This window comes from Cervus elaphus, chromosome 20 (assembly GCF_910594005.1).
Source record: "Cervus elaphus chromosome 20, mCerEla1.1, whole genome shotgun sequence".
NCBI lineage: Eukaryota > Metazoa > Chordata > Mammalia > Artiodactyla > Cervidae > Cervus > Cervus elaphus.
In genome coordinates, this window is record NC_057834.1 from 88,297,782 (window position 1) to 88,310,286 (window position 12,505).

The 12,505-nt window shown below is 36.8% G+C and overlaps 1 protein-coding gene and 1 non-coding gene across 2 annotated transcripts in view; one reads left to right on the forward strand and one right to left on the reverse strand.

Annotated features, from left to right (window-relative positions):
• Window positions 1–12,505, reverse strand: part of GIPC2 (GIPC PDZ domain containing family member 2) — a 103,629-nt gene that overhangs the window by 67,688 nt on the left and 23,436 nt on the right. Inside the window, exon 2 of the mRNA XM_043877986.1 lies at window positions 8,187–8,372. Coding sequence (XP_043733921.1) covers window positions 8,187–8,372 — 186 coding nt within the window. The remainder of the gene's footprint in view (window positions 1–8,186; window positions 8,373–12,505) is intronic.
• LOC122678502 lies at window positions 3,265–3,369 on the forward strand. The gene has a single exon (XR_006336170.1). It is a non-coding gene; the product is annotated as a U6 spliceosomal RNA (small nuclear RNA).

A 12,505-nucleotide genomic window follows, 5' to 3' on the forward strand; every position in this document is an offset into this window, starting at 1 on the left:
TAATTCCATATTCAACTTACAAGCTACAGAAATAAACAAGGGTAACCACAACACACGGTACCACTCAGTACAACCTGAGTTTCTAAACTGTCATAGAAACATAAGTGAAATTAAACAAAAGACTAGAGCTTAAGAAACAAAGAAAAAAATTAATATTTTGTCATCTAACCATTCTTAAGTCATTGGAGAATGTGAAAATCTATAACTCATTTTTAATTTTTATTCTAATTTATTTCTTGACATATTCTGAACTTATTTTTCCTTTGATGACCTACACTACACAAATTTCAGCTCCATATATTTTTCATTTTTAAGACTTGTTTTATTTACAAAATAAGCATTATATAAAACTAAATGAAAGACTTTAAAGACAATTATGAATCAAACCAGTAAATTAAAGGGTGGGGTAACAGAATATAGGGTAACCAGAGCCTATGAGTAGCCACAGATAGCCAGATCAGTGTCCAGAGAGTGGAAAGACAATTACCAGAAGTCAGTAGGCAGCAAGGTGAGAATCCAGGTGAGCAAGAGAAAAATCAAAGCATAGGTAATCATCAGAGCCAGCAGATAACAATCTGGGATGAAGAGAGAGGAAAACCAACATAAGAAACTTGGAGAAGGGCATCATAAGGTGAGTCGTATGTAGAAGCAAAGTGGGAGACATTGATGATATACTGTGTGAGTTACCTGAACCCCAACTTCCTAAGTATAAAGAATGAGGTAGCAACTGAGACAAGCTTCTGTAATCTATTATACTTTAATAATCATACCATAACTTGATAGGGGTTAAAAATATTGCTAAAAGTGCTACTCAAGCATGAAGGACTTCGAAGAAAAAAGAGGTATTACTTCTATATTTATATTTACTGAGTCACTTAATATCTTTATAACACTTAGAACTTTCTGTCATCTGGCTTTAGAGTCTGATGCTACAAAATGTAAAGACAACTTTAAATATTTTTTAGAAGATTTACAATATTATTAAACTTATAAGTTCCCAAATATTTCAGATCATTATTATATTAACTTCTATCAATTCATCCCATATAATTACAAAACTCTATCTTCTCATCACATATCAGAACTCTAGAATGGCACTCTATCATCCTCAAAGTCTCAGGCATTCATTCAAGGTTGTTTGAGCTGATCTTGCCCTCATGGTCAGCAACTTTGAGCCTCTGCTACTGACCCTCCAAATACTGTCCTCAAACCTTGTTCATAAGAATAAACATTTAGATAAAAATTGTACATAGTTATTTCATTTAGTCCTAATAAGCCTGGGAGGGAATGTTTAATATTCCATTAGTGATGAGGAACTCAAAGCACAACAATGACACAGCTTAATCAAAGTAGCATAGCTCATAAGCAAGAGAACTGGGTTTCAAACAGAGGTAGTATAATCATAAGACATCATGCTCTTTCCTCAAAACACTCCCAATCAACACAGATCTAACTAACTCAAGACCACATGGCTGGTTAAGAAAGAAAAGTCAGATGAAGAATCCAAAGTCTTCTGACCTCAAGATTAGAGTTTGAGTTTGTAGTTATCCCAGATGACGTATCCTATCACCTTGACAGTCATTTTACAACATGTAAGTTGTAATCAAATCAAATCAAATCAGCACACTGTACAACCTTAAATTTACATGGTGTTATACCTCAATAAAGCTACAAAAAAGTGACCTATCACCTTTGAACTCTGATTCTTTTTTTAACAACTCCCACCCTCCTACTTTACTTTTTCTTACCTCTACTAAGCTGTTCTTCATCTGTATCAAGGCCTCCAGATCTCAATGTTACCTCTTTTCTCAGATCACCACTTCTCACCACTTATATTCTCACTGTACATACCTCTTCTCAGAGATCTTAGCTCCCATCCCAGAACCCCCCACACCTCTTAACCTTGTACATGTCCAACCTTACTAATTATTAGTTCTGAATGGTTAAACAATGAAAATGGTAGAAATATATGAATACTGTATTTCTCAGAGGATCTTGCTAAAATGTGATTTAGTTCTAGTAGAGTACCTCAAATCATGAAGATTTCTATATGAAGACATTCTGAAAATGACCATTCTGTGGTTATTTATAAGTTACTTTAATTCAAAGCCAATTAGATTTTCATGTCTTAATTGCATGGTAAAGCCCTTATCTTTATTTTGAATCTAAAAGTATTTTCTACTCTTAATCTAGGGATAAGCAAACAACAGTTCACAGGTCCAGTCTGGTCTACAACTTGCTTTTATACAACCGATGAGTTACAAATGGTTTTACCTTTTTTAGTGGTCAGGAAAAAATAAGATAATATCTATGACATGTGAAAATTATACAAAATTTGAATTATAGTGTCCATAAATGAGGTTTTACTGGAAGATATCTATGTTTATTGTTTAAGTATTGTTATATAACTTTTTGTGCTACAACGTCAAGTTGAGTAGTTGCAACAAAGACTGTATGACCCTAAATTTTAAAGAAGCCTAAAATATTCACTATCTGACCCTTTATAGAAAATGTACCCCAACTCTAGTATTAACTATTTTAGGAATTTGCAAAGTTAGTTGTAAATATACTCTGATTTTTCTGATTAAGTTATTTATACACTTTTTCCTGGGAAGTGTTAACACTTGGGTACAAAAGTTACAAATATGTAAGTCTGCTGTCTCTCCATCTGAAGAGGCTCATCTATGAGAACCGTGCAGTACTATTTTTTTCAATTTGTTTTTAACTGGAGGACAATTGCTTTACAATGTTATGTCAATTTCTGCCAGACAACAACATGAATCAGCCATCAGTATACATATACCCCTCCCTCTTAGACCTCCCTCCCACCCCTCCCATCCAACCCCTCTAGTGTGAGCACCATGCAGTAGTATTAAATACATCTCTCTGCCATCAGTCTCATCTCCTAATTACGTGATGATTTGCTGTTATTGCTATTATTAAGAGAGCTATCAATTACAGGTACTCTCAAACACTGCAGATGTGTCATTAGCTTATACCCAAATAATCATACAAAGTAGGTGCTAATATTCCTATCTGAAAGACGGCGTACAATGATTTGTCTAAGGTGTCACCCAGCATGTAAATAAATGATGGAAACAAGACTGAAAACAGACTTGATTCTAAAGCCCATGGTCCTGTGGGCCACACTGCACTGCCTTCTTAATCAGGGACTCCTGCCTCCTTACCCTTGTCTGAATCCCCACCACACTGTCCTCTTACACCAACCTACTCTGACTTCCAACCACTGCTAAAAGCACATAAGTACTCATTTCAGCAGCACATACACTAAAATTGGAATCCTAGAGAAGAATAGAGTAGCCCCTGAACAAGGATGACATGCAAACTCTTGGAACATTCCACTTTTTCCGCTTATCTTGGCAAATCACACTGGAAGAGTGAGCCAGAAATTAATGAAATTGATTACTTTAAGGAGTGGGGGAAATGAGTAATGGGACTCAGGGAGAATACAACTTTTATTATAGTTTCGACTTTTGAAATCATTTTATGTATTCAGAAAATTATACCAACAAGAGAGGAAAAACTCAATTCAAAGAGAAGCAAATGGATTCAACAGTATTTCAAATGAATAAAAATTATGGGGTGAAGGGAGGAGGAGCAAGTGAGAACCTATTCCACATAACTCCTGAAGAGAATACTTTGATTGTATACCTGCATTTAAAGAAAAAAAGGACATACAAATCTTGAAATCTTTTTAATCTTTTGCCACACTATATGGTATGTGGGATCTTAGTTCTCCAACCAAGGACTGATTTCGTGCAGTCTTAACCACTGGACCACCAGGGAAGTCCCTACAAATCTTGAACTCTTAATAGGTTTATTTTTCAGAGTACAAATACATAGCAATTCTGAAACTATTCTGTGTATATTACAGAACTAAGGAAATAGGCAAATATTTCAATAATTTTGAAAGTAAATATTTCAGTTGGGAAGCCAAGGAAGAACACTGTGAGGCAGGATAGAACTGGAGGCATAATTATGAATTCATAATTTCTAAAATACATGTTTCTGAACCTCTTATATGGCACCTGAAAGGATCTAGAAACAGGGACACACTGGTAGCAATGAATGCATGCAACCAGCATTCAGACCTTGATTTTGAAATACCAGTTCTCACTGGAAAAAAAAAAAAAAAAGAGTTCCTTGAGGACATGGCTGACTCTCAGTCTGGAGAAAAGAAGATAAAAGATGAGTTTAGAACATCTTGTACCAGAAAAGAAGGAACTGCTCAATAAAATTATGGGAGGCAGGTCAAAAGGATACAGGAGCTAGCTGGATGGGACTCCTGCAGACCAAATCTCAGGAAATTTGAGCATCAAAATAGATGATGGTAATGAACCCACTGAAGGAGAAATCATGTGTCCTATACATACTACTATACAAAAAATACATAACCACTAAGGACCTACTGTATCTGCAGGGAACTCTACTCAATACTCTGTAATAACCTACAAGGGAAAAGAATATAAGAAAGAGTGGATAAATATGTATGTATAACTGATTCATTTTGCTGTATAGCAGAAACTAGAACAATGTTGTAAATCAACTGTATAGCAATAAAAATTAATTTTAAAAAATCATGTGTCCATTGCTAATAGGTGATTTTTTAAAATTAACAACCCACTTCAATATTCTTGCCTGAAAAATCCCATGGACAGAGGAGCTCCATAGGTCACAAAGAGTCAAACATGACTGAGCAATTAAGCATGTATCATATTGCTAATAGATAATAAATAAGTGGCATGCTTTATTATAATAGAATGTAGAAGGTTTTAAAGAAACATAGGAAATGATAGAATTATAAAAATCACCATTTTGCAAATGAGTCAGGCAAGAGTCATCAATAGATGCTAAATCTGTGGGGTGCAAGTAAGAGAACAAGACATATACATAATCTCAAGGTCTCTCCCCACAAATTATTACAAAGGAAAACATCACTTTGCAGTGAATAAGACTGGCAGACACTGCATGCACAAGGGACAGAAATTAACATCATGAATATTGAGACAAACCAATAAAATGCACCTTCCGACGTAATACACTGAGGACACAACATCACTTATTTAGTTTTCATGCCAAAAATGCATAATAACCTCTTTCACAACATGAAGAGACATCAGAAAAGGATGTCCCAAGTTGAGGGACATCCTATAAAAGACTGAGGAATTGTTCTAGATTAAAGACCACTAAAAAGACATGATAACTAAATAAAATACATGACCCTGGATTGGAATTATACCAGGAAAAATATATTGTTAGGATGACTGATAAAACTGCAATATGAACATTAGATCGGTTTGAGAGTATTGTATCACTATTAGATTTTCTGAATTTTATAACTATACTGTAGGTATATTAAAGGGAATATCTTTGCTCTTAGAAACTACATTTTTAAATTAATAAGGAATAAGGAGATATTATATGTGCATTCTGCTTATTCCTATGGCTCAGGAAAATTTACATATAGATATGAGTGTGTTCATATATATATACATGAAAGAGAATGAAGCAAATATGGCAAATGGCAAAATTTTTTGAGTAAAGGGTATCATGTGAGTTCTTTGTATTATTACAATTTCAAGTTTGAAATCATCCCCCCTTAACTTTTAAAAAACCACATCAACCTTTTACGCAGTATGATATTCATTTCTCTTCTAAGTTGAACTATAAGCCAGAGGTTTGGCTTAGACTCTGCTTTCTCTTTGACACCATGTTCTCTGTCTCCACGGGACTAGTGACTAGTACTCTGAGGCAGGCACATGTTTGAAGAGGCATTAAAAAAAATAGAAACACAGCTCTGGACATCAGAGGCTAAGAGCAAAAAATCCATGCGTGTTTGCAAAACTTCCAAGCCCTTCCCTGCTGACATTAGGAAGGCATTGCTTCATGTGCCTCGTGTCCTGAGCTTCCCCCAGATAATCCCACATGACTTTCCCACCTCACGGATTTTCCATTTGGTCACCCACTCAACCTTCAGCAGAGTCATATCTTTTGCAGAGCTAAAAATAGCCATTCTATCAAGTGGGGAGTTAAATAAAGCACTATTTACAGTTAAGAGGATAATTTCCCTAAGGCTATTTTTTTTTCAACGATGACGACGCATCAGCAAATCAAGGTTTGGACAAAATAAAAGTATGAAGAAACTTCATCACTAATTCTTTGCTCAGGGGTTAGGACCGCCAGCTCCGGAATCAGATAGCTTGGATTCAAATCCTGAATTTGTCTAGCTGCATAACTTTGGGCAAGCTGCTTAACCATCCCAAACCTGTTTCTATGTCTATAAAATAATAAGTTGATAATAGTGCCTACCCAGAGATGAACCTCACAGACATGTTGAGCAAAAACCAGAAACAGTAGAGTAAGTAATATATGATTTCACTTATATGAAGTTCAGGAATAAGAAAAACTATGGTGACAGAGGTCAAACTAATGGCTACCTTTGCTGGGGAAGGGTATTGACAGAGAGGAGAACAAGGGAGCCTTCTAGGTGATAGAAATGAAATTTCCCTTGTTCTGGGTGGTGTTTACACAGATCTGTGAACATTCATTATAGGTTTATATCTGTTACACCTCAACAAAAAAGTAATCAAGAGACTTCCCTGGTGGTCCAGGGGCTGACTCCACGCTCCCCATGCAGGGGCCCCAGGTTTGATCTCCTCAAGGAACTAGATCCCACATGCTGTGACTAATAACCAGAGCAGCCAAATATTTTTTAAGTAATTAAAAAGGAAACATGGTCTCGAATAGAACTGTTGTAAGCATTAAATGAGAAAATGTATGCAACATGCCTGAGAAGCATTCAGTAACAGTCAGTGTTACAACTACTCATTACAGGGAATACCCTGGCAGTCCAGTGGTTAGGACTCAGAGCTTTCACTAGAGGGACTCACAATTTGGGGGAATTAAGATCTCACAAGCCCTGTGTCCCCCCACCCCAGCAAAAAAAACTACTTATTATAATAATAGAATTGTTATTTAAGAGATGAATCTTTTTACCCCTCTTCAGTTCTTAAAAGTTTTTCATACCATTTCTGTCAGGGAATGTTTGACGGGAGGATTCCTACATGCTGTCTCTCATGAGTCCTTTGTCCCTCTTCAAGCGGAACAGCACGCTGCTCCCAGGGACTGAGGTCATTGTGTGAGGCAAGCATGAGTCTCCTTTAGTAAACATTCTCCTTAGGACAAAACAGCTTAATCTCCTTCCCCTTTCTTGAGATATGGATTGTCTCCTGACCTTGTGGTAACAGTTGCTGTACATTTGGTTTTCTGATCTCTATCATTCCCGAAAGAAGTTTCTTGTACTGCAGCCTATATATACTCATAGAAAAATCATTAAAGCACCTTTGCTCCAACAGAGCTTAGGTCCCCGGGTCTTTTTGTCTCTCTCTCTCTCTCTTTCTCTCTTTCACTTTCTTATCGTCGACTCCGCACCACAAGGTTCCGGTCCATTAAAGGACCCCAACAATTTCAAACTTCCTTTTCTTGCCTTTGCAGTTCTATACTGTCTTTGTATTTAGATAAAGTAATTATAGCTGACCCTTGAACAATGCAGGAGCTAGGGGTGCTGACCCTTTGTTCAATGGAAAGTTCCTGTACAAAATCCCACCATGTCAGCAGTTCCCCATATTCATAGTTCCACATCCACAGATTTAACCAACCTCAGATTGTTATAGTATAACATTTGCTACTGAACAAAATCTGCATGTAGATGGACCCACACAGTTCAAACATGTTGTTCAAGAATCAACTGTATATAGTTTAGAAATTTTTAAAGAGCCTTGTTTTAAAGAAATAGGTGGCCAAACAAATACGCACTTGGAAATAACGCTAAATCAATGGAAATCAACATGGAAGTGACCAGATGATGAGCTTACAGATGTTCAAGAGCCCTTATGGATGAGTAGGCACCAGGGCCAGGCTTTCCTTTTCAGTAAATGCAAACTCCTAGAGGAAGTTTAAACCAAAGGGGAAAAAATTCAAGGAAAGGGTAAACAAAAGAATGGTGTCTTTGTTTAAAAGAAACATTACCACTCCATCCATTCCTACTGAATTAGTGCTCACTCCATAGATCATTTCAAACTTTCTTTGACCTGGTAAATTTTCTTAAGTGTTACCCTTAGTTAAGTCACACAGTCATTTTTGTTTTGTTTTGTTTAAATACTTACCTTTATAAAAGCATAGCCAGCACCATTATCTGTAATAGTGAGACCAAGTGAATCCTCAGATTTATACACATTCACTTCTTTTTTGGTCCCTTTTATGTGGGCAAATATGAAATCTTCAAGACCTATTTGTGCTCCTAAGAGTTTTCCCATGTCAACTTTAGGTGTGTTTAAAGTGCAGTATAAGATCTGCAAAGAGAAAGAAATATTTTAAGTCAGTTTCCATCAGGAAAACATTTGATCATTATTCAATAAATACTTCAATTTATAATGTCAGTGAAACAGTCTTCAATTTACGATGCCAGCAGTTATATCATTAACAGTAGGTAATATGAATTGCGTGTTTCCTGCAGGCCAGGCTCTGTGTTGAGCAATTTATATCCATTATTATGTTTAATCCTCACAACAGCTTCCTAAATACATTATCATCTTCGTATTACCAATAAGGAAACGGAGCCTTGGTGAGAGTAAGTTATTTGCCTAAGGTCACAAAGATAGTACTTGTCAGAGCCAGGATTCAAGCTCAGTTCTCACCAACTTCAAAGAGGTTTACATTGCTTTGTTATCTTTTATTTACAATGCTGACATCAAAGGCTGTGTTCCCAAAGGTCATGATGCGTTTAACCCAATAAAAGTAGAGGCAACACTATTTTGGAAAACACATAAGTTTTTTTTTAAATAAGGAAAATTTTATTTATCTTGCATTTTTGTGCTTGAGAAAAGTAAATGGTGAATGAAGTCATTTTTTTTTTCTAATTGTTTAAAACATGTCTAAAATGGACCTGGAAGACTAGTCCAATCCCTTGGCTCTAAAAATGGAGGAACTGAGGGCTGGAGAGACTAATGCAACTTAGTCAGATACACAGGATTGTAGAAGTTGTGTGGAGGTTGTAAAGGGACTTCTTAAATTTACCAAGTCTTTGTTTGACCTCATTTTCCTTCAAAAATACAATTTATTTTGCTAAAATCTGCAATGCTACTCAAGCTTGCCAACCATAATTTCAGTAATTCCAACTACAAAATGGAAGAGGAGAAGGAGGGTTAAGAATGTGCCACTGGGGACTTGCCTAGTGGTCCAGTGGCTAAGACTTTGATCCCAATCAAGGGGTCACAGTTTCGATTCCTGGTCAGGGAACTAGAGCCCATATGCTACAACTGAGAGTTTGAACACCACAACTAAAGATCCCTCACGCTGTAACAAAGGTCAAAGATCCTGTGTGAGGCAACTAAGATTTGGTGCAGCCAAATAAATAAATACATATTTTTTAAAAATTAAAAAAACATGCCATTGGTTTAAAGTTCAATAAATATTTACTGAGTACCTTCTGTGTACCAAAGATATTTTAATGCAGCTTTTTTATACCAAAATGACTAAGTGAAAAATTTTACCTTTTGTTATCAAGTAACATTTGCCATAGATATTGCCATTCCTGAGCCTTGCCTCAGCTCTCAACTTCCAACCTGCTCCCTACCTCTCCAAGTTTCACACCATTCCTGATTTCCCTGCTTGAGCTTTAAACCATAAACACCCATAAACCTCTGGGAGCTCAAAAACTGTGCAATCACTACTTGTTAAATGGCTTTTTAAGCCCTATTAAAATACGTCTGAATTGGAACAGCTCTCCCTGCTCTACAGTTAAAGGTCCAGCATGTTCATCAAAGGCCTGATCAAATCCCAGAGGTACATGAAAGGAGCTAGTGATGAGGACAAGGAAGAGGCCGCAGGGTACGAAGGATCAGTGCCTGCAAGCAAGAACTGCTGCCCTTGCCCTTTCCTTTTCTCACCCAGGTCTTTGGTGAGTTGTACTAAAAACTGCTGGGCCTTTAACACAACCCTTTGTGTCCCAGTGAGGACATAATACATTTGGCTTTGTAGTTACTCTTTGCAAATATCTGCAGGTGTTAAATTTTTATTATTCAAGGTGGGGAGTGATGAGAAGTCATTTAGGCCAATAATGGCCCCTATTTCTTACTCCAATTGTAAACTCAGTGGTATCAATTAGTCCACTAACAAAAATGATTATTAATGGATAAAGGGGAGAAGTAGTAATGCATAGAAAACAGCTTTTCTCACTTCCTTTCTCAAAATGATGGAAAGTGAGTAGAAAAGTTTTCTCCTTGTTCTTTTTCCAGTGAATCGGTAAATGGTGTTCATAGCAGATCCAACCACCACTAATAAAGCACCTTACTGAGCAGACAGGAAATAAAACATTAAAACATAATGATGATAAAATAGGGTAGGGGAAAAAAAACCCAAAAGGAAATCCCACACAAAGTAAATGTCTAGTTGCTAAGCTGCATCCTTTCTTTCAATCTCTTCACATACTTCACTGCAGAGCAAATACTAGATTTCCTGTTAGGTATAACCCTTCCCCATTATGCTTCCTCCAAGACAGAACTATGTTCCACTCTGGGCAGCCAGCAGTTGGCAGCCAAGGCATCAGGGTTTCTTTCCTGGAAGGAGTAAAGCCATGGAATGGAGTTCCACAGAAGGTTGTGTTGAAAATCAGCAGAAATGTCATGGTCCCTGGGAGGTGGAGGAAGAGCCCCCTGTAGCAGCAGGTAACTGAAGCTCTGTGGCTTTAGATTAGTCCCTCAAGGAAAGATAAAATCCTATCAGTCACACAACTCAATGCACAACTATCAGTGAATACATCTATATGTCATAAAGGTCTAGAGATTCAAATACTCCTCGTAGATACTGTATTTTGAACTGAAAAGTTAAAAAGTGGTATATAACTCTCTAAATGCCGGAAAGTTCGTGCTCATTTATCTACTCACAATGCTCTATTGGACAGGTGCTTTTTGCCAAGTTCCGTGGTGCATACTAGATGTACAAAGATGACTAGGACCAGTCCTCATACACAAGAAACTCCCAGGCTAGGCAATGATCCACTGACATACAGTGGGGCAACATAATCCAGTTGCAATATATTAAGAGTCGTGGATATTTAAGACAGAAAAAGGAATCTCATGACATATTGTGAACTTTCCTATCTCCATTCAGACATTTCCTTCAACCCAAAATCTAAAAAGCCTGCCACCCATGCACCCACCCTATCCCCATGCTCTTGTCTATTGAGACTCTGCAGGGATGTGACTGCCTGGGTGGGATCACTCTACTTCTCTCACATCGTTTAAATCTAGCACCTCATTTGAGTGTCTGAGTCACCTCCCCTTCAAGTTCAATTGGTGTAACATGTATTTGTCACCCTGACTCAGAGAGATGAGAACTTAGTCATCTTTCTCTCTCCTATGAAGTTTAACACAGTGCCCTGCTCAGTTTATATCCAAATGGCATTTTCTGCACATTCACTTACTTCATTTAATAAAACCAACCTGTGTACTAAGTTTTATTAACCTCATTTTGTGGATGAGAAAATTATGACTTTATCCAATTAGCACTATAATGTTTGATGCCAAAAGAAAGGAAAAAAAATACAAGAAAAGAAACACTGAAACAGTTATATCATCAATGCTCCTCTAAGAAATACTCGCTTCCAGGGATATACTAGAAAAAGTCAGGACAACATGGTACTTAACATCATTTTTTATACTCTATGGTGAACAAATTAAATCAAAAGAAAGTAAACTCAGAGTAAGGTACTATATAAGGAAAATTATCCAACCATTAGAGATACCTTTCTGATGATTTTTATTGTAAAATGAAATCCTTAACATCTTTTGGGGTATCTATATTTGGTGCTTTACCAACACCATTGCAAATTTTAATAAGCTTGATGGAGTATTTATGACTATTCCACTTTCTAAAGCAGTACTACCCAATAGAAATGTAACACAAGCACCATAATTTTAAATTTTCTAAAAAAATCACATCAACAAAAGATTTGGGTGAAACTAATTTAATTTCCTCATATAACCCCATATATCCAAAATATCATTTTAACATCTAATCATTTATTTTAAAAATGAAATTGAGAATTTACATTTTTAATAAGTTTTTAAGATCTGATGTATGTTTACCCTTTTGTGTCTGACTCTTTGTGACCCCACAGACTAGGGCTCAGCAGGCTCCTCTGTCCATAGAATTCTCCAGGCAAGAATATTAGAATGGGTTGCCATTTCCTTCTCCAGGGGATCTTCCTGACCCAAGGATCAAACCCAGATCTCCTGCATGACAATCAGATTCTTTACCATCTGAGCCACCAGTGAAGCCCCCTGAGCCACCAGGAGAAACCCTTAATTTGGACTAGCCACATTTAAAGTTCTCAATATCTATACTTCGCTAGCAGCTACCATTGGGCAGCTCTGTTCTAGAAGCTCTGTTCTAGAATCCCATGTCTTTAACAATTTTTTTTGTC